This window comes from Phyllostomus hastatus, unplaced genomic scaffold (assembly GCF_019186645.2).
Source record: "Phyllostomus hastatus isolate PE091 unplaced genomic scaffold, TTU_PhHast_1.1 phas_contig_283, whole genome shotgun sequence".
Taxonomy (NCBI): Eukaryota; Metazoa; Chordata; class Mammalia; order Chiroptera; family Phyllostomidae; genus Phyllostomus; species Phyllostomus hastatus.
The window spans coordinates 19,621,269-19,638,932 of NW_025333833.1; the positions used below are offsets into that span (position 1 = coordinate 19,621,269).

General features: G+C 47.6%; 1 protein-coding gene across 3 annotated transcripts in view; it reads left to right on the forward strand.

Annotated features, from left to right (window-relative positions):
• The window catches only part of PLXNA2 (plexin A2), a 210,439-nt gene that overhangs the window by 99,056 nt on the left and 93,719 nt on the right, over positions 1-17,664 (forward strand). The window contains exon 5 of one of the 3 annotated variants that reach the window (XM_045838403.1): positions 6,325-6,434. The exons of the other annotated variants lie outside the window; for them this stretch is intronic. Coding sequence (XP_045694359.1) covers positions 6,325-6,369 — 45 coding nt within the window. The 3' untranslated portion in view covers positions 6,370-6,434. Of the gene's footprint in view, positions 1-6,324; positions 6,435-17,664 lie in introns of those variants that run through there. 3 annotated transcript variants of the gene reach the window in all.

A 17,664-nucleotide genomic window follows, 5' to 3' on the forward strand; every position in this document is an offset into this window, starting at 1 on the left:
ACCCAGAGTGGGAAAGACAGCTGGGAAGTAAACACCAACCTATCATTCTAATAAAACAGTCGGGGGGACCTATAAAACCCCATTACTTGGAATATGTTTGTTGGGAACAGTGTACTTGGAAAACATCAAAGTGCATGGGACTTCACCGCTACCCTGAAGTTGCTTCCAGTCTAAAGAGGGAGAGATATATGCCCAGAAATCTATAACATCAGGTTTAGTTCTATCCTCTGCTTTTTTTCCATATTCCTTTCCTTAGGCAAAAGGTTATTTCTTAAACAAAAACTGGTAGGTGCTCACTATACAAATTTAAACACTATGTATGAAAAAGAAGATAACAAGTCCCTAAACTCCACTACCCAAAATGTAGCACCTTGTTAATATTTGGCAAACACCATTCCAGACACTTCTCAAGAATATGTACAGAGAGAAGGATGGATGGATAGATGGCAACCTGGATAGGTGGATAAAAGGATGATCTGAGAAGCCCTGGCTGGCGTAGCTCAGTGGATTGAGTGTGGGCTGCGAACCAAAGTGTCACAGGTTCGATTCCCAGTCAGGGTACATGCCTGGATTGCTGGCCACAGCTGCCAGCAACCGCACATTGATGTTCTCTCTCTCTCTCTCTCTCTCTCTCTCTCTCTCTCTCTCCCTCTCCCTCTCCCTCTCTCTCTCTCTCTCTCTCTCTCTCTCTCTCTCTCTCTCTCTCTCTCTCTCTCTCCCTTCCCTCTCTAAAAATAAATAAATAAAATCATAAAAAATGGATGATCTAAGGGATCAAATAGACCCATATTACATATGGTATTTTTAAAAGACATTATGCCTGGTGGAGAACCAGGTGGGTAACCCTGGGTAAAAGCATTTTCTTGGGTTCTGTGAACCCAGGAAAGTGGAAAAGCAGTAAAAGCAAATAGAGGTGACCAATGAGACTTCAGTAGAACTGAGAAGTTTTCAAGGCATGCATTTTTTGATTGTATATATTTTTCTCAAATAGGATGCTTCCTGAAGTTGCATTCAAATTGTGGTGAAAGGAGAGGGTTTGGGCCAGGGATGGAGACAAAAGAGAGGCCTTTAGGGAATATAATGACCTCTTAAGACTGTATGTGACATCACCCCTGCCAACATCAGGCCTGGCTAAACCAAGTGTCCATGTTGCTTATTTCTCTTCTTTTCCTTTCTTTCAAAGATTTTGATTATTTATTTTTAGAGAGAGGGGAAGGGAGGGAGAGAGAGAGGGAAAGAAACATTGATGTGCAAGAGAAACATTGATCGGTTGCCTCTCATAGGCCCCTAACCAGGGACCTGGCCCATAACCCAGGCATGTGTCCTGACTAGGAATCGAACTGGCAACATTTTCATTTACTGACTGATGCTCAGTCCACTGAGCCACACCAACCAGGGCTCACATCACTTATTTCCAAATGTCCTCTCCTTCTGCCTCAGCTGCCAGTTCTTGTTACAGTCTACACCAGACAGAGGGGTTCAGTAGTAGCCAATCATGATGAGCAGATAGAGGAAAAATTTGGGTAGAGTGCCACGGGGCTGTCTCTAGGAGGTGACATATTTGTCCAGGGAAACGCTATGCGAGGTGGGGCTGTGAGCAGCAGGCAGAGTCTGAGGGGGATTTGTGGGGGAGCTCTGAGGCCTGTCACCTGGAGAACTGTAAATCGTGTAGAAATAGGTAGCCAGGTGATTTCACCAGGGGCTGGGGCCAGGAGCGAGGGCCAAGAACAGCTCAGAAGGCCCATCTGTCTGAGTCTGAGCAGCTATGAGTGCAGAACATGCACGGACCACTCGGACCTCTGAAAGGAAACTCTTTAATGTACATCATCAGAACAGTCCACGGAAATGAAGTCCCATGACTTGGGTTCTCATTCAGGGGTCACTATAGTCAGACGTGTGACCCTCTCTCAGCTTCAGTTACCTCCCTTACACACAGAGGAGCTGCATCAGAGAACAGGGTTGTCTTGGAAGTCCAGAGCTCTGATTTGGATCCTATCTCAACACTTTAGAGCTGGCATCCTTAGACAAGTCACTTTGCCTCAGTGTCCCATGGGGTCAGCAGAGACAACACATGGGAAGTGGATCTACGCTGCCTCAAGCACCACACAGAGTCGACGTGAGGATTTTCTGTGAGCCCCCTTCCGGGTCTCAGACGTGACCGTTCCACGACTCAGGAGGGTAGTGACTGAGAGTGTGCTCAGAAGGAAGTGAAGTGGCAGGGCGGCACACCCAGGAGGCCTGTGTTCTAGTCCTGGTCCCACTTCTCACAAGCTGGGTGACCTGGGCCCTTAACTTCTCAGGCACCCAGTTTCCTTACCTGTAAAGATAGAGATAATAAACCCACCTCTCCAGTCTTTTTGAGATCTTGAAGAGGCCGATCTAAGGTCTTAGCCCTGGGTCTCTTCTCCCTTCCGGAAGACACCACCAAAATCACAGGAAACAGCCTTGGAAGTTTCTGAGGCTGTGTGTATTCGTATGAACTCCTCCCTGAAGGGTGAATGCTTCAGAGGGGCCGGAATGCTGGCCAGTTATGGACAAGTACACCTCTGTTTTGAGGAAGTGACTTAAGGCTTTGAAATTCTCTAAAAGGACCTAACACCTTGTAAGACATCATGGGAATCACTTTATAGTAAATCTCTGGGCAGCCTACTCTCATCCCTGCCTTCACCTTGTCCCCAACTCTTCTCTCTCTGTTCCCCTCCTCCACCCCCAAACATAGCAACGATTATATTCATGACACCACATGAGAGTAGATCCAAGCCTCAGGTCTCAAGTTTTGCCTAGATAGATTTTCATCTCCCCACAGAGCTAGAACAATTCAATACAGCTCATCCTCTCTCTTCGTGTGTGTGTGTGTGTGTGTGTGTGTGTGTGTGTGTGTGAATTAAATGTAATTAAGAAATAGAGTAGGACTCGTCAAAAGTGTTGGGTCTTTAGTGCCACCGCCTAACAATTTAAGTTAATGTACTGTTAATAGATCGAAGGCCAGCCAGTCCCAGGGGAAAATCTGGAAACTGATTTCCCACTCCCGTGAAACGTCCAGGCTCTCCACTGACGAGATGCCTGACTCTTCCCTAGAAAGCCCCCCCAACTTCCTCAACAGCGACTGACAGATGTTAGGGGAGGGACTACAAGTCACTCCCATATCTTCGGTGTCTCATGGAAGTCAGACAGCAAGCCCAGGGAAAATCAGGCTGCGAGCCAAGTGAAAAACCAAGCGACAAGATGAAAAGAAACTTGATAGTCCCGGTTTCCACCCAACTTCTTAGGCTGGCCACTCCTAGAAAGGGAATCTAACTCCGTACTCTAGGTAGATAGAAACAGAGTTTAAGGATGGAAGCAATTATTCTATTTTATACTTTAATTAGTTTGAATTAGCAGAGGGAATAGAGGCATAAAATGATCCAGCGAAGGGTGAAATGGAAAAAGAGAGTGGCAGTGGAGAACGGCTGTGTGCAGCCTGGAAAGGGGCTTGGGATCAGCAGAAAGGCTGGCGATGGGTGTATGTGGGGTGGGGTGGGGTGGGGTGAGGCATGGGATACTGCTGTCTATTTCAAGGCTTGGAGAGGCAATATAGCACAGTGGTTAAGAGCTCGAGTATGGGACTCAGCCTTTCACTCAACCTATGACTACTTACTCGGCATGTGGCTTTGAGAAAGTAATTTCACTTCACTAAACCTCAGTTTCTTCATCTGTATAATAGGCCTACTAATGGCAGCTACTGGGGGATTGAGAGAATATTCATAAATGACCTAGCCCTGTGCCATCAAATAGTGGTAGTGGTTATTATTGTTGTTGTTGTTGTTACTAGTCATATTAGAAGCTCTCGAGGACCCCAGCGAGGGCTAGCAGCATCTCCACTTAAATTATGGCTGAGCCAGAGTTCCCAGTCTCAGCCAAGCCTCTCCAACCTGCCACTCCTGCGGCTCCCTCCCCAGGGATGCCTCCGAAGTCTCGGGCCTGGCTGAATGACAGCATCAGGCTGAGTTGCTCATAATCTGCTATTTATTTTTAAAATTCAGGAATGTGCCCAGCAGACTAAACAGTCCCGCTCCCCTTGATACATGCGGAGGCAGCCCCGGGGCCATGTGTGAGGCCCCGGAGGCCAGTAGTGCAGCATCTGCGGAGAGGAGGGAGGGGATCCAGAGCCCTGGTCATGCACCCACCCGCAGGGCCGTCTGGCTGCACGTGTGGAGACTTGGCCAGAAAGGGGCGTCCCTGGGGCTTTTCATCTCTGGCCTCTTCGGGTAAGCAAACCAAGTCTCAAACTCATTGCAAAAGATGGCCTGGCTTCTCCGAGCAGTGGACACTTATGCCCCCAGTTCTAAAAGCCCTGATGTTTGTCTGTAGTTGGCACAATGTTCTGGGCATTTGTTGCTACATAACCAACCCCTTCACAATTTAGGGGCATAAAACAACCATTTATTAAGTTCACAAATTGTGTAAGTCAGGAATTCAGATGGGTTGCACCAAAAAGAGCTTTTTTTCTTCTCTACAACATGAATGGCGTGGAGTGACTAGAATGACTAGGGACTAGAATCATCCAAATGCTCCTCCTCTCACATGTCAGACAGCTGGGAACTAGAAGGCTGGGATCAGCTGGGACCGTCTCCATGTATCTTGAACTTCCTCACAGCATGGTAGCCTCAAGACAGTGAACCTTCTGGAGAACATCAGCCAATGGCAGACATAGCAGCTCAGGGCTGCAGGAGTAAAGTAGAAACTTTATTGCCTTTTTTATGACTTAGTCTTAAGAGTCACATAGTTCTCTTTCCACCTGCCTCTCCCTCTCTACAGCCAATCACCCCGGGTGATTCTGATGCTTGTGGCCGATGAGCACAGTAAGAAACAAGGCCCAGGAAAGATAAACACGTGGTTTCCTGTCTCCCAGGGTCATGGAGCCACAGAGCATCACAGCTCCTGTGTTAACATTGCATCAACCCCCCCACGACCCGAAGGTGTCTTCCTTGGTGGTCCACCTTTGGTACGAAGGGCAATGGGTTTTAGGAAACTTACCCTCATGGATTAAGGGAGACTGGCTTTTTAAATCCCCCACTTTAAGTCACTTAAGAGAGTAGGGGCACAAAGAACCTTGACTTGGTGTTATTAGAAACAAACATTATTTGAAAAGATTGTGAAGCCCCCGCCACTTCTCTGAAGGTCTCAAGCACAGGACAGACCCCTCCAGTGCCCTGCATTGCATGGAGATCCTGTGTGGGGCCGGGAAGGACACACCAGTCCCCTCCAAGCATGTCACCCCAGCGGTATCCAGCTGACTTCACCAGAGAACTCATTTGGGTTCCTTTGCCTTGGGGGAGGGCCTGTCGACTATAAGTCTGGACCTAGGGCCAAAGCTAAGAAGCATTTTTGAAGTGCTGTTGTGGTACAAGAGTAATAGTAAGTCTCTTACCTGTGGCCAAAGACACCGAACTGCCAAACCTGAAAGATATCTAAAGACTTGGGGAAGGGAAAGAAAAAATATGGAGCCATGCTTCCAGATGTCCCCTGCTCATTTATTTTGACATCTCAGACTATTATTTTGATTGTGCACATTTGTTTAGTCCAGACGATAAGGCTTCCCTGGGCGCAGGCCGAGCGTGCCAAGGTATATTTTTACAAGGCGGTGGAAGTCTCAGTAACAGGAGCCCTGCCTGCCGCCTGGGCTGGGAGGCCTGGGCTGAGTCACGGGGGAGGAGGGAATGTGAGGAGGTAGGGGCTACAGTGGAGCCTGGGGGACTTGGGGGAGAATTACAGAGTTTGCGGATTAGGAAAGTGAGGATAAGCGAATTTCTGCTGCACTTTTGTTTTCAAATGTGTCACTTTCAATCCAGGCCTTTGATGCCCATGTGTTTCTGGTTAAGGACATGGCCCCCAGTGCGGGCCAGGAGCTGAGTGCACATCTCAGTGCCTTTCCCAAAGGAAGGGCGGAGCCCTGCCTCCTGGGGGCGGGGGCCCAGGGAACAGTGGCCACCACCAGCCTGGGTTTTGATTTTTCCACCAACTTTCTTGCTATTTCAAAGAGGCTGACACTGAGCTTATTCCTTGGCGATTAATATTCTCATTGGAGCAGTTTTTTATAAATATTTTCACACCAGGGAAAGGAAATGCAAACCCACCCTATTAATTAGATGCTTGGCTTGTGTTTAAGAGAGAAAACTCCAGCTTCCTATTTTAAAATCCCTTGGTTTGGAAAGAAGTGATCGAACACAATGCCCAGGCTGAAAGAACTGATGCCAAAAAACTCATTTCTCTAAATGGGCAGGGGGGGGCTGGGGACTCTTTCTCTAATCCTTAGCAAGGGGTTTGATTTCTCTTTCTGGATAGGTATTGTTGAATGCTGAGTGCCCAGGATGCGGTTCCCATGGCTGAAAGATGGGAAACCATAGTGCCTCAATACCAGAAGGTACTCCCAGCCCCCCACTTATTTTACTATTACCACCCCCTACTTATTTTAAAGATAAGGAAGCTGATGCCCAGAAAGGGGAGGCACTTGCCTAGGCCATCCTCTTAATTTCCAGAAGAATCAAAATTAATACTAAGTAACCTCGTCCAGCCCAGCATTCCTTTCCCCAGTTTCATAACAGCTTCACTTGGGACAGGCCAGAGAGAAAACTGGTTGTACGTTAAAAGACTTTCAATTAAAAAATTACAACAACCTGGACTCTAGAGATTCCCTAAAGGTATCCCCAAGGGTCAAATTAAAATAGAGAAAGATCTGCACATCATTTGCACACACAGACTCATTTATTTAATGGACCTTTAAGGGTCTACCATGTATAATGCATAGAGTTGTCCACCTGACAAGTCATTTGCATACGCAGATATAGACGGAGCAGTCTTTCTAAGTAATTTGCCAGCCAAGATCTTATAAATATGGCTGCCCTGAAGATAGGCACCTTCTTGATTCCTTTTGCTCATTTCCAATGCAACAACCACACCGTTAAGTATGATTTCGTGTAGCGATAAGTAAAATAGAATCCCTGCCCTCGGGAGGTCACATTCAGATGGGAAGATTGGTGTATAAGTAAATTACAGTGTGAAGTTAGCACTGCCATAACAGGTGTGCACCATGCATTCAGTGATGGAAGAAACTCGTACCAGCCAGTGGGGGACCTGTCCTTGTCCCTCCTTCTTGGAGTCACTCAGACAGAGCACTCACTCTGTCTCTGATACAGCAATCCAGAGCTGGTAGAGCCTCAGAGGTTATCTCTTGAAAAGTAGCTTTACTTTTTAGTTGAGGACAAGAGACCTCAGGGAGAAGTGACTCTTGAGAAGGGAGGGTCTACCAAGCTGGACTGTAAAGAAACAGATAGTGATTGCTGATGGGTGGTTTCCTGAGCCCAGGAAGAGCATGGACTCCCGACTCTGCCCACCTACCTAGGCTCAAGTCCTGACTCTACTCACAAGGGTGTCCATCCTGCAGCCCGAGGGCCCCATGCCGCTCAGGACAGCTATGAGTGTGGCCCAACACAAAATTGTACATTTACTTAAAACATTATGAGACCTTTTTATGATTATGTGTTGCAATGTATTTAATGTGTGGCCCAAGACAATTCTTCCTCTTCCAATGTGGCCCAGAGACACCAAAAGGTCGGACCCCCCGATTGATATGTGACCTCGGGCAAGTTGCTTTGCCTCTCTGTGCTCTCGTTTCCTCCTTCGCAAAATGGGTGTAATTATGAGGTCTGCTTGAGGGTTAAGTTAATTGAAGGAATACATAAAAAGCACTCTGAAAAGCACCTGGCACCTATTACCTGCTTAATAAATGTTAGCAGTAGTAATTATATTTTTATGGCTTTGCCACTGCGCATAATCATCAGGCCAAGCCCTGCAGATCATGCTCTGTGTGTAGCCACACCTAACGAAGAAACTGAACCGCCCCACCTTGCCTCTCAACTCTACCTTAAAGTGTGTTGAAATCGGCTAACTAGCATGTAAGCCAGGTTTTTTTTTCTTATTTTAGCTTACAGACGGACCTCAGTTAATATAACAATCACCCTGGCCCTATTTACAGATAAGAATACTGAAATTCAATCTGGCTAAGAAATTTGCCCAGGACCATCAAGCTGGCAAAAAGCAGGGCCAGGACTCCACCCCATACTTCCCAGGCCAAACCCACCTTTGGCTCCTTGAGATGGCGCCCCCTGGCTGCCGCATGGCTGTAGAAGTCACCTCCAAAGGGTTCCAGTTTTAAGAGAAAGGGCACGGAGGTGGCCTTCAGGACTCCAGGAGACCAGCACAGACTCACAGCTCCTCATCTGATACCCACACGGAGACTGGAACAGTGAACTGTTTTGTGTTAAAACCCGATAACAGATAGTGAGTGCCGCCCTGGGCCTTACAGGAACAGCCACAGGAACTGTCTCGGGTGGTCGGAGTCGGGAGAAAGGGAGGTGCCTGAAGTTACTGCTGCTGTTCACCCTGTGCAGTGGGCCGGGCACCGCACAGGCATTTTCTCAGCTCCTTACAGCAACCTGGCAGACAAGTATTATCAGCCTTATCTGACATGTGAGAGAGGCTCAGCAAGGTTAGGTGCCCCAAGCAGGCCATTCATGCCACTCCTATAGGCAGAGCCGGGTTTGGCGTACAGGCTGCCACCTGTGTGGCTGAAAAGCTCCTGCCTCGCCAGCCATCCCCCCACCACCAAGGAGACCCATTGAGGGACCCCAGTGGGTGATGTCGTGACTCCTCAGCACAATCTCGACCCCCATCCACAGCCTGGCCTATCTGGCAAAACAAAACCTTTGCAAGGGAGCAGATGCAGTACTCATGAGAGGCACTGCCCCCAAGCCCTGATGCAACCTCTTGGGTGCAACAACAGTGTGAGCCAGGCAAATTGGCATTTGCTCAGTGGCCGGCCCCAACCAGGGGTTCTCAGATTCTAGAAAGCTCCTGTGTTTGCCACCTTGAGTCTTACTTATCCAGCCAAATCCCGGAGCCCCATGGTGACACCCCAGAAATCTGCAGCCTGCTTTCTAAGCTGCAGAGCTTTCCCTCATGCTCCCTGTGTCGAGTTTCTGTAATTGAATGTGTTTTATTTAGACCATAACATTTAATGCCACTTTGGATTTCCAATTAGGCTTCAATCAGATGCCGAGAGTCTGATTCGTTTTGTTGTTTTGATCCACACAAAAGATGGCAACATCAGAGGAGCCGTCGTGAAAAGTTATTTCCATCTGCTGATGACTAGGACAGTTGCTGTGATGTGAAGACACAGCTTCTGAGGTGCCAAGAGAAGAACCAGGCATCAGGGGAGGGGGAGGGGACAGAGGGAAGTCAGCGAACCCTTGGAATGAAGCACGATGGGAAGTTCTGAGTATAGTGGTTTCCCCCAGAGAGAGTGGAGCTGGGGCGTGGGCCTCAGGCAAGTTGGTGAGGCTCCCTCCTAAGTGGGCTAGGGTCCTGGGTGCCCAGGAGGGAAGGGAGAGGAATTGGTCTCCACTTGAGCTTGTTTCTCACACAGATGGCCCAGGCCTTTTATCCAGGAGATGTCCCACGAACACAGGGTTCCTGTGAGAGAGGAGGCTGGCCATTGGGCCAGTTTCTCCCGGGGATGAGTGAGATGGGGCAAGCACTCCTGTGTGTTCGGGGTGTCTATCTCACACAGCTGTCTTCCACAACAGGGCAGGGCCATGCTCACTGGGGAAAGCAGGGCTTGCTCTGTCTTCAGGGCCCCACTTGGCTGCATTTTTCCATCTGGCCCTGTAATCCTTCTGTAACCCACCCAGCTCAGGGACCCAGCATCCCAGCCATAGTGTCCACTTCATAGTTTGCATGCTGCATCATCAAATTCCCCGAGCCTTTGCCACTCAGCGCAGAGTAATCTTCCTCACTCCCCTTCCCAGTATTCCCACTCCCCACTTCTGCAAACAGTTTAGGGGTTGAAATTTGCACCAGGTGGAGGGAGAATGGGCTGTGTCCTCAGCAGTCGATGGCTTAGCAAACAGTCTGGGTTCAGCCTCTGTCCCTCAAGTAATGTTTAATGATGAAAAGAGGGAGAAGAGCAGAGAAAAGAACCAGGCAGAAAGAAGATTGGAAAGAGAAAAATGGACAGAGCCAAGAACAATGTCTAGTTAACCACTAAGTCACCAAGTAATTCATCAAAGAGCCTTTGAGGACCTATTGGGTGCACAGAGCTTGTCCTCACAAAATCACACATACACAGGGGAATCAGACCAGTCTGTGCTGAATTTCAATGCAGTTTGCAGAACACTGGGAATGCATGAGAAGATGCCACCCAACAGAGCCTGTGAAGCAAGGAAGGCTTCTTGGAGGAGGTGCATTAGGTGAATCATGAAATAAATAAATTTCACCAAGTGGAATAAAAAGCAAAGGAACAATTCTCCAGTGAAGGGCATGTGGAGGCATGGAAGAGTTCAGCATATTCAGGGCATATTCCCCAGATTTCACTATTGTTGGAGCTGAAGACAAGGATTAGAAGGCATCAACCCTCACAGAATGTTCATAGCACCCAGGCGAGCAGCCTTCAGGTAGACTCAACCCCCCTACCCTCACCAAGGTGAAAGGAGCTTCAGGCCAAAGAGATGGTGCTTCAGGCTCCCTCAGCTCCAGCTGCTGCAACATAGAACTTGGGGGAAAACACGCACACACACAATTCCCAGGGTTTCTCCCTCCCTGGCAGCAAGCCTACCCACAGGCCCCCTGCACAGGCTGTGGGTTTAAACGGCACAGTCAGGAAAAAAGGAGTCGAGGGCTAGGCAGAGCCCACCACCAAGTCCCTCTGTGATCAGGCCAATCCACTTTCCCCCGGGACAGTCACTTCTGACTATATGAAAACCTCTGCACATCGCTGGTTCACGGGAAGAGGAAAAGAGATCGTGTAGCATTTCACTAATCCTTTCATTTGATCATTTCAACAGCCCTTATTTGTGGTGAAGACCTTGCCTGTCTGGGCTGCTTCTATCTCCCCAAAAGATAGTACAGTGTTCAGTCCATTCTAGGTGCTTAATAAACACTTGTTGAAAGTTGGGGAGAAAGGCAGAGGAAGAAAGGAGACAAGAAAAGAGAGGACTATGAAAAAGAGGAATTGCAGGGTAGTGTAGAGTTCCTGTTTCGAAGCAGTTAGGCCTTATTCAAATCTTGGCTTTGCCAGTCTTCAGTAAGGCCTGCCATAGCCTCTGTGAGCCTCAGTTTTCTCTTCTGTAAAGTGGGGATAACAATAATACCTGCCTTCTGGAGTTGCTGAGAAGATTCAATAGCTAATCCCTGACAAGTACTTGGAACAGAGGAAGAGCCAAACTCCAAAACTGCCTCTAGCAAAGCCCTGCTCCTTCTCTCTGGTTCCCTTGCGAGCACCCCATTACGCTGCCACGGAGCCCCCACACTAACATGTTGCTCATTTTTCATCTTTAAGTCATCTGTCAGTTGCATCTATTTCTAGCCTCTGTCTTATGAGACAAGAATAAGGAAGGGAAACAGATAACTGCAGAGGCTCATTTGCCAATTGTCAGCTCACGCTGTCAGCAGAGCTCTCTGTCTGCTTCTCCCTGGGTGCCTGGAAAAATCATTGTGACCTTTTATTTACCGGTTGATCTAGTCATCTCTGGCTCCGGGTCTCTGCCTGCCCCTCCAGCCTACCGCACGTCCCCACCCCTTCATCAGCGCAGTGCTGGCTTCCTGCCTCCCAGGCCCCATCTCACTGCGGGATGGACAAGGTGTGCAGGCCCCTCGAGCCTCCCTGTCTTCACGATCATTTTCTTAAAAACCTGTGGGCGCGGAGAGGAGGAGGAACCAGAATTATTGATCTTCCCTGGCAGTGCTCTCACCAGAGGGGTTGCTGCTGCTGATCCCCTCCTGTAGATCTCCTCTTCCATCCTATTTCACTGGAGGGCTAAACCGAGACCTAGGCCAGCGAGTTCCTTGGGAGGTCGCGGCATTTCCCAGGAGACCACATGTTTCCCCCAACCCCTCCTCCCAGATTTTGCCTGTAGAGCCCTTTCCTTGTGTCCCTTCTTTTTCATCCACTTCCCCAAAACCTCCACCACCCCTACCTCAGGTCCTGGCTGGCCGGCCTGCCCCTTTCCTTTCTTCTTCCTCCAATGGGCCCGGCCATGCATTCAAATACAGTTCCTCTGAGCCAACTGGCCTGAGGTGTGCACCTCCAGGGGTGAGGGGAGGCCACTGGGGATAGTGACAAGGAGACAGAGATGGTTAACACGTGGGTACTGATGAGAAGACGCACCAAGGGGTCCCAGGAGGCCAGGAATGAGCCAGCTGACCCAAACCTGAGTCTTGACTGGCGGCAGGAGTTAATTGTGTAAACAGCGTGTATGTGCCTGCACAGGTACATGTACCACCCCTAGACTGGCTTCTGGAAAAACTGATCCAAGACAGAATGTAGCTTTTTTCTCCATCGTCTTCAGGTCACTTGCCTTGGACGTCCCAAAACTTTGTTGCCCATGTCAGACGTGGCCGACCTTTCTTCTCCCCTGGATTTAGGGGGAGGAACCCTAAAGCCTCTTGTGCAAGGAGTCGGCTCCCTGCTTTCCAAGCTCTCCTCTTGGCCCATGCTGTCAGCATCAATTTTCTGCAGGGAGTGATTTAACCTTCATTTATTCATTAATTCTTTTTTTCCCCCTTAACTTCATTAGGTAAGATTTATAAAGATGTTGAATTGGAAAGGTCACCTGTCGCCAGGCCCAGGACAGTGTGACACTGTGCCCGCATCTCCTCTCATGAGCTTCCTTCCAGGAGTGCTCTGGAGGTTGGGGGGGGGCAGTGGGGGAGCAGCAGGGAGAAGACAGCAAAAGCAGAGCCACTGGCTCCCCAGGAAGGCAGGGCAAGCAAGGGGGAGCCACAATGTCTGAACACACCCACTCGCCGCCACCTGCCAGCTATTGGGAGGCCTATGGCACAGGGGGAGGGCAGGGCAGGCTCTGCATTAAGCACATCTGGAATCCTGGCTTCGCCTCTTACTAAGATGACCTTCACCGAATTATCTATTCTCATTAGGCCTTAGCTTCCTCTTAGAAAAACTGTCGATAATGATAGACTCTCCATCAGGTTGTTGTGGGGTTAAACAAGGAGATGCATGTAGAGCACTGAGCCCCAGTGCTGGGCACACAGCAAACATTCAAAACATCATCTTTCTAACAAGATCTGGAATTGCCCTGGACATGCCCTGCAGTGTTGGGCAGTGGTTAACTCACTAACCCCTAGAGACTGGTACATGGGGAGTCTCTTTGGTTTCTCTGAGGAAAGGAAGCCCGCATAGTTCATGACTGATCCCATCTCCAGAACCTCAGGAAAAGCTTCAGTTCAGGGAGGAACCAGAAAGAGCCAAGCCACTCCTTGGTGTCAAGACTGCTTCCCAACGTCCAGCAGATTTCGGCAGGGAGTCAGGCTAGCCTGGCGTCCTGCTCTCTGCCGTGGGCTGGCCACACTCACGGTCTCAGGCCCACCCAGCAGCCTCCCATGGTCATAGGCCTCTCCCAAGCTCTGAGGCCTGCTGGGCTCGGCCTTTAGCCATCTCACCTCAGGGAGCTGTCTCTCACTAACAACCTCCCTAGAAGGAGAGGGAACAGACTGCAGGCTAAGGAACCATGCAGATATTTGGAACTTGTAGAAAGACAAATGTATCTGCTTGCTGCCATTTTCACATGTCCTTGATTCTTATGCCTCCAACAGAACTCAAAACCATCCCAATCCATTCCAATCAGAATGAATTCTACTCGCGGAGCTTCTTCAAACTATGGTAAAAGCCACGTAGCTGGTGACTATCTATTTGGTGTCTTCCCCATTAGGCTCTAAGCCACTAGGAGACTAGATGCAGGTGAGAGGTATATGTTCCCTCCCAGCACTGATTGTACGGCCAGAACTCAGTGTTTGAGAAAGTAATTATAATAGGAAAGCAAGCAGGCAAACCTATTCTGTGTGCCAAGCTAAGAATATCGTGTTCGAATATGATCACAGAGGATTACAAGAATTAATTTTATTTTATTTAACATTCTTAGAGTTCCACCTTCTAGAATTCAACATGCAAATTTATGTTCTCCGTGCAAATTGGAGCATGCTAGATTAATGGAGAAAGTTCTAGTCACCTCACTTTTTCCAGAAACCTATTTCCTTCACCTGGAATTACCTGTTTATTTGCCAAAGATGCATTAAGGACTAAATTGCAATAGAGGAAGGAACTCCGGGGCTGTGTGAATGGAACCAGTATCTCCTTTATGCTAGATGGAGTGAGAGGGATGCTGTGCACTGGAGAGCAGCCCTCTGAGGAGCACTGGGACGTCTGGGCATAACCACAGGAGGCCCACACTGCCACTCTGGTCCCAGGGCAAGCTCGCTGGTCTGCAAATCACTTCACATGTATGACATTAGTTTGTTCTGCTTGTATGTGTCTGAATTTAATGAGATTTTTTAGAGCATTGTTAATAAACAATGCTTGACCTTTTAAAGAGTGGCAACATTATATCATTTTATTTCATGAAAAATGGTCCTATACAACAGGCCATTTGGTATAGTTATTTTTCCATTTTCAAATAAATTTAGTTCTAAAAATAAATTTGGTTCTGCGACTCACAGTATTCACTGAGATCACCAGAGATACTGGGCTCTGAATAGCCCAGACAGGAAGTGACCAGCAGTGACACCTGAACTTCATGGCCACTCCTCATTATCTGAGTTCTTCCCTGGGTCTCCTGCTGTGGCTGCTATCACTGCCCCCATGCCTGGCATCAAAGGACACGGTAGCTCATAGCACTGTCTTGGCCTGTCTGTGGACAATTTCCTCTCCCTGTAATTCAAGCTAAATCTGTATTGGAATTTATAGTAAAGAAAGAAAGCCTCACATAACCCTCTTTAGTTGGATTGGCCTAAAGCATGAGTGTTAGTCAGTGGTATGTCTGGTTATATTTTGCATGAAGTTCAATTTCTTTACCCGTGGCCCTAGGCTAATATCTAGTGGCCATGGGGTAATGATGGGAGGCATCAGTACAGAGACAATTGTGCACACACAATTTAACCTTTACATATTTTCTGACTCTGGGGCCAACTGGACGGAACATATACCCTGTTATTTCTGAAACTCTCAGTATTGCTTCATTAAGTGACATAACTCACATCAGTGATAAAGCAAAAATGATTGACATTTCCTGAGTCCAATGAGTAGCTTAGTGCTTTTCAATGCAAATGATAAGCCCCTCCCATTTCAGGGACCACCTTTGGCCCAGAGGTGTTCTTTTCTGCTTCCTAATACTTCAGTCTTAACATATAAAATTACTTTAAACATAAACAATGACAGATAACCATTAAAGGAGAGCCATCCTTTTACAATGTAAAAATAGAGTTGGGAATTGCCACTTTTAAGAGGTAAGAGAGACACATACGGACAGAATACCAAGAGACTCTCATTTGTCTTTTAACATTAAATCTAACGTAAAACCATAAACAAGAGACTCTTCCACTTGGAGCCTATTTTGTTTTTCTTTCTTCAGGAGAAGCGTATGGAGGGTGCCAAAAAGCACAGGCTCGAAAAATGTATCATTTCACTGCACTTTGGTGTCCCAGTGATAAAAACGAAGACTCCTACTGTCTGATCTCTAAGTCGATACCTTAGTGACTAACTTGGTTCAGTGAGATTTCTTAGAGCAAACAATTGGATGGTTTCTATTATTTATGACACTTGCTGATGTGCGAGTATAATAAGCTCTGTTCCTTCACACCTTGGCTTGGAATTAAGAAATTCAAGAAGTTCCCTAGCCACTGTGGCTCAGTTGGTTAGAATGTCATCCAGTAACTGAAAGGTCACTGGTTCAATTCCTGGTCAGGGCACATGCCTAGTTTGGGGGTTCAATCCACATTTGGGGTACATGCAGGAGGCAACAGATAAATGTTTCTCACATCAGTGTTTCTCTCTTCCTTCCCCTCTTTCTCAAATGAAAATAAAATAAACCTTTAAAAAAATAAAAGAAATGTAAGAAGTTACTAAGATGTGCTACAACATAATGAACATTGAAAACATAGTACTAAGTGGAAGAAGCCAGCCATAAAAGACCACATTTTGTATGATTTCATTTATAGGAAATGTCCAGGATAGGCAAGTCCATAGTTGATTGGTGGTTGTCTAGAGCTGGACTCGTTGGGGACATGGGAGGGGGAGGGACTGCTAATGGATATGGGGTTTCTTTTTGGGAATGATAAAAGTGTTCAAAAATCAATTGTGGTAATAGTTGCACAATTCTGTGAATATACTAAAAACCATTGATTGTACACTTTAAGTGGGTGAATTTTATGGTATGTGAATTATGTCTCCATAAAGCTACTATTTGAACAATCTCAGGAAGGCTGGGCCATAACTGTGTGGCCGCTCCATAGCCTCTTCTCCCGAAAGAACCACCGCCCGAGACCGCATGGGCACCCGCCACAGTTGATGCTAGCACGTGGCAGCTGGGGGCCTGCCATCCTCATTTTCTCTGCCTCTTCCTTCCCCTGCTCTTCTCCTGCCTCGGTCTTCTTGCCTATTGCTCCTGTCTCCCTCCTCCTTTTTCCTCTTCTCCCTAGTGGTCCCACCCGCCAATGGGCTTTCCTTGACCCCAGGAAGCTGAAAGAGGAGGGGACAAGAGACCGTGAAAATTAGCTGTAACTCTGATAGTAGAATAATTAGTATTAAAAATTATGATTAGAGCTGTATGGGACTTAATTTAGTCTCCACAGCATCACTATTTAGGGAATAATGTCCCCATTTTATAGGTGAAGAAACTGAGACTCCACAAGCAGCCGTGGAGTGCCCAGGTTGATGGGGGGGAAACCACAATCCAAACCCGGGTCTGTCTCGCCTCAAATCCTGTTCTCTGAAGCACAAGAAGACCTTAAGTATGAGCTGAGCTTGGTTATTTATTGATGAATTATAACAGGAGTGATTTGATGGGGTTCAAAACTGCAGTATCTAAGATCTCATCGGTTGGTCTGATATTTATGGCCATTTATGGGTGATATCAGTGCGGCTCTTTCATTCATTATGGCTTTCATTAAGACTCTAATCCTGTTTAGAAGTCTGTTTGTCATTTTTAACTCCTCTGTTTAATCTTGGGCAGCCCTCATCCTTCTTCACTACTGGCCAGAGGGAGACAGCTCCTGATGGCTCTTTCTTTCTCATGATGGTGTTCCGGCGCGGCTGGGAGGTGGGCTATGAGTGTGGCAGAAATGTCTGTGTGTTATGAGCGTGTGTGACATGAATATGTGTGGGATATCATTGTGAGCGTGTGATGTATGTGTGACGTGTGTGTGGTATCAGTGTGTTTGTGTGGCATGTGAGTGTATGGTATACATGTATGTTTGTGTTCGTGAGTGTGTTTGTACAAGAGTATGAGTTTGTGGAGTGATGGTGAATGTGTGTGTGTCAGGGAGTGATCATTCATAGATTCTTTTTTCAGAAGCACAAGAATTCTTAAGCTGAGACCTAACCATTTATTTCCAAAGCACAGGGGCTATTTCCCACCACCTCCTGCACCCCACACCCTGCCCCGAGCCAGCCTCTCTGCCCTAAGAAGACTTGCGGTTGGAGGGACTCTGGAGTTCAGCTTCTCACTTCTTATGGACAGTGAGATTTTGCTGAGAATGTCCAGGGATGGAACTCTCCCTCCCTCCTGGAGTTGTTGGTTTATAGGAAATTTCTTCCATTGGGCTAGTCTTCCTTGAGGG